The 5,004-nt window shown below is 32.7% G+C and overlaps 1 protein-coding gene across 1 annotated transcript; it reads right to left on the reverse strand.

The window, feature by feature from the left end:
- On the reverse strand, positions 1-848 carry LOC132305004 (pathogenesis-related genes transcriptional activator PTI5-like). Its single transcript, XM_059802693.1, has one exon. The coding sequence runs from the start codon at positions 799-801 to the stop codon at positions 334-336; it is 468 nt and encodes a 155-aa protein (XP_059658676.1). The 5' UTR covers positions 802-848; the 3' UTR covers positions 1-333.
- Positions 849-5,004: the final 4,156 nt, after the last annotated feature.

A 5,004-nucleotide genomic window follows, 5' to 3' on the forward strand; every position in this document is an offset into this window, starting at 1 on the left:
TTATTAGCAAACATTAAGACAATTGTGCATTGAATAGACGTTTTTAACTTAAAACATAGATCTTTCTGACTGAATGCCTTATATATACATGACTATAAGGACATATCAGAAACACCAAAATTGAAGAAAACAATACACATAGGTTAAAAAAAAAAAAATGAAAAAAAAGAAAAGAGAATTACCCACACCTGCATGACCATTAAAGGTCACTGTGTCTCCATTCCATGGTACACATTAAGAACTGAAGATCTTGAAAATTTTCTGGGTAATTTGACCCAAATCATTTGAATCTCTAGCTGTCCTCTTTCCAATTCTAACCAGACCATGCAACACTCACTGGCATGAACCACTACTGGGGTTGCTCTCATGCTTACCTAAGCTCTTTGCGCACAACTTAAGATCAAATCTCTGCGCGGCGGAGGCTGCCACTACGTCGGCAGGAAAGTTAAGGAGGGCCTTGGCACCGCGCATTTTAAAAGCCGCCCTGTCGTAAGCCAGGGCGGCCTCTTCAGCCGTTTCAAACGTGCCGAGCCAAACACGAGCACCGTGGCGTGCAGAATCACGTATTTCAGCTGCAAATTTTCCCCAGGGGCGTCGTCTGACGCCCCTGTAGTGCTTCTTCCCTAGAGTACGAGTCGGTTCGAGGATGTTACGAGCTGTGTTCGGGTTTTTGGGGGGTGAAAATGGGCTGGTAAGGGCGCTGGCCTCATTCAGGAGCTCATAGAGGACCATCTCTTGTGAGTCGTTCTCGTTAAGAGGGAGCTCACTTTGGGAAGATGAAGACATGGCCTTTTGAAGCATGTTTTTTGGGGTGTGTTGTGAAGAGTTTGAAGTCTGTGTTATCTGGTGGTACACTTCTATTTAAGTGGAGGGATAGGAAAGAGAAATGTGGGGCCATATAAGTTTTATTTAGTGGAGAAAGGAAGGTGAGAGGAAGTGGAGGATATACTTAGTTGGTTGTTTGGTGCAAACAATTGCCTCTGCTTTTTCTTTATATTACAAGAATGCAATCCTCTTGATCCTTTGTGTTTTTTATTAGTAAATGAAAAAGATTAAAGATTCACAAATTTGATCTTTTGAACATGTATAAATATTAATTTCATTATTTTGGTAAAAATGAACTAAACTTTTCTCTGACACCATGGTATCATATTGTTTTAAGTCAATTTATGTCCAAATTCTGCATTGGTAAAAATGATCTAAACTTTTCTATGACACTCTAATATTATATTGTTTTAAGTCAATTTATGTCCAAATTCTGCATAACTACGGTAATGAAAATGTATCATATGAACTTCTTGTTAACATTTTTTATATGTAAATTCATTATTTTGGTAAAAATGATCTAGACTTTTTTATGACACCATGGTCTAGTGATTGCATAAATATTTGCACTTACCTCATATTATATTGTTCTTGTATCAATTATATCCAAACTCTGTACAATCACAAAAATGAAAATGCACCATATAAATTTATTGTTAACATTTTTTACGCGTGACAAATTTTATGAAGTTAAGAACAAAGTCGTTTTGCTAGCGTCTAATTGAAAATTGTTTATTTATTTATTTTTTTTTTTTTGAGTGACATGTTAGGACACCCAATATATATTTCAAACCTTGAAATTATTGACAATTTGACATACAACCTAACTCATATGTACTGAAATTAACTCCTAATGCAACATGCCAAGTGCAGTATCATAAATTCACCACCAATATCTGTACCCAAAAAAAAAAAAAAATCAAGTGACTTTTTAGAATTCAATAAGTCGAATTAATGGATGACCTCCGTACCCAAAAATCGAATCAATGACCTAGTAGGGGCCCACTCACAAGAAATTAACGTCCTAGTGGGCCCAATGATATTCAATTGGACTCTAAAATTTCAAGCAATCTCACCTTATTATTTTGGAAATATTTTCATAAAACTACATTCATATATTGCAATTATCTGAGAAATTAGAATTACCCATTTTGACAGGCTAAAATAGCTATTCCATTCTCGTATCATTTCATCGCGAAGGCAATGTGACTTATTTATCATACCTAATATATTTAGTAGGTGATCAAGACCGTGCAAGCAACCATTTTGTCAGTTCCATATATGTTGGAGTTGAAGGCATGTCTTCATCCTAATTCGATACAGGACACGACCTTTTTAACAACCGCCCAGACACGGACCGATGAAGGGCTGCTTCTACTGAAATTTTTTTTGTCTACAAAATTACTCATAGATTTTGTGAAAATTTTAAAAATATTTCTAATTTTTGTAAAAGTGTTAAATTTGTTTCCACTCAATTTTTAATGATACCCACCATATATTATTGTTGTCCAAAGTCACCCCTTCCGTACAATTCTCTGAATCCGTCAATGAACACGCCCATTACAACTCATCTCAAACGCTCATCCCTTTTCAATAAAAAAATATATCAGAAAAGAAAAAGGAAGAAGGGTCAATTCTGCAGTTGATGGCAAATATAGGGGCAAAATAGAGATGCCCACTTTCTAGCTGGGTTGTTGTTTATGTGTACGGTGACGTCATCAGGTGACCATAATTTAAAAGGGAATTAGAAAAAAGTTGGTTGGTTGGATGGATGATACACATGGTTTGAATTGTGTAGAACAGATGAGATCACGGTCTTCATCACATCCGCTACATTTCTTGATCGGTGGCCAGAAAACAAAAAAAGGGTATCAATCACTAATCAATTCTGACTTTTCAACCGAAGCTTCATGTCTCATGAAGGGAAAGGAAAATTAAAATCAAACCAAACCCTTATTGGTGGGGAGGAATGAAAATGGTTCAATTGAGGGTCCAACTCAGAGATTCCTTTTCCACAGACACTGCCTTTCTTTCGAGAAAAGGAAAAGAAAATTCACGTGGTTTGAACGAAGGAAAGAAAGAATGACTAGAAATTTGAATAATGGTGTTAATTAAAGAAAATTGATGAGGGAATGGTAAGACAAACTAGAGATAAGTGAGTTTAAGATATGTCAAAGATTGGTATGGTTTAGAAATAGAATTTGAATACCACTTCGTACTTGGCTCGCTCAAGCTTGTTCAATTTTCTTTTTCAAAATTTTTTTATGTTTGTAGGTTACAGTTTTCAACAGTGACATTTAAAATAATACGGAGAAAGTAATATTATACTGCATCATTTCTTTTTTTGGATACTAATTCCATTGATGCACTAATTAAGAGAAATATAGATATATATATAAATATAAATATAAACATAAATATAAACTTTCTTGTCTGATACGAAGTGATGAATTTTATAGAGATGGGGTTCGTGCTCATTGAACCATAAAACCGAAGAAGATCAAAAGTGGAGTGAAGTATGAACATTTTTTTCTTTAAAAAAAAAAAAAAAAAAAATGGGGAATTGATAAATATAACCGAAGAGTCATAGAGAATCAAAAGAGAGTAAATAAACTGAAAACAAAAGTCAAGCCTATTACCACAACACACACACCAAATAAAATAATAATAATAATAATAAAGCAGAAGAAAGAAAAAATTATTTTGATAAATAAAAAAATAAGTATTTCATTTTTTTGTTCATTGATGAGTATGTTTATTGATGGTATGGACGTTGAATTAATTTCAACCAAACAGAAAAGAAAATTTGAGATTGAAAATCAAATTGAAGAAATCGAGATCAGACAGACTTGTAAACTCCGATGCTCAAAGTTTCGTGAAATTTACCTAAATTTCTCTTCTCCAATCGGCCGTTCAAGAGACTGTCAATTTAGCATTGGCCGTGAAGCAGAGAACCCGATCAAAATTTAGAATCTAAGAGATATACATATATCATACATACATATACATATATATAAGGGAATATGGATTTGTCTAGTGCATAGTTGGTCATCTTGGAGAATTTGAGGTGGAAGAAAAAAATGAAACCTTTAAAGAGATTAAGACAAGGTGAAAGAGCGGTGGTTAATAACTCAATATGGAAGGACAAATATAAAATTTAAAAATAATAGAGTATGTATGTGAAGCGCAAATTTATAAATTAAATTAATAAATGTGACTTTTAATCTATCACATTTGAAAAGTTACGACTATTTTCAAGGGTTACCTTGTAAATTTCAAATAATTTCTTCAATCGGCCATTCAAGAGACCTCCAATTTGGCATTAGCCGTGCAAGGATTATCTTGTAAATTTCAAATAATTTCTCTAATCGATAGTTCAAGAGACCGCCAAATTAGCATTGGCTGTGAAACAGAGAACCTGGTCAAGTTTTAGAATCTAAGAAACATACATGCATATATATATATATATATATATATATAGATATAGATATATATAAGGGAATTTGTATATATATATATAAGGGAATTTGAATTTGTCTAGTACATATATCCAACCCTTGTAAATCTTAGACAATTTCTCTCATTCATGTATTGCAATAATAACCAACATCCATCAAAGCTACTTTTTCCATCTTATGAAACGTTCGTTGCACATGCTGCCTAATATGTTTCACGTGATACAAGGCATGGCATCACAAAAACATGGTTCAGTGAACCTGGATGTCTCTCATTGTCGTTGATTGGTGGTGCCTCTTGTTTTGTTCCCAGTTTCATCATCAGAAAAAATATAAAATAAATAATAAATAAAAATAACAGAAAAAGAAATAGAACGTGGATAACATTCAATTTATCGCTTCACCTTGACCATCTGAGACTAGGTTTGACGGTTCAACTACAAAACAATATCTAGTATTGAATTTGGCTATAAATGCACTCTATCGTAAATAATTTTCTCAATAAATAAAAATAAAAATAAATGAAATATTAATAAAAAAAACAACTTAAGTGTTAGTTTGATAAAATTAAATATTAAGTATTAAAAATTTTAAGAGTTAAATTTTAAGTAGTGATTTTTTTTTTGAGTGGTAATTATAAAATAAATTTTTTTGACGTTTTTTAAAATTTTCAGTGTTAAGCATTATATATTTTTCAACTAAAATTTTACTTAATTTTAAGTGC

This window comes from Cornus florida, unplaced genomic scaffold (assembly GCF_030987335.1).
Source record: "Cornus florida cultivar Cherokee Brave unplaced genomic scaffold, ASM3098733v1 CherokeeBrave_3.0.0_Hap2_Chr01, whole genome shotgun sequence".
Classification (NCBI taxonomy): Eukaryota; Viridiplantae; Streptophyta; class Magnoliopsida; order Cornales; family Cornaceae; genus Cornus; species Cornus florida.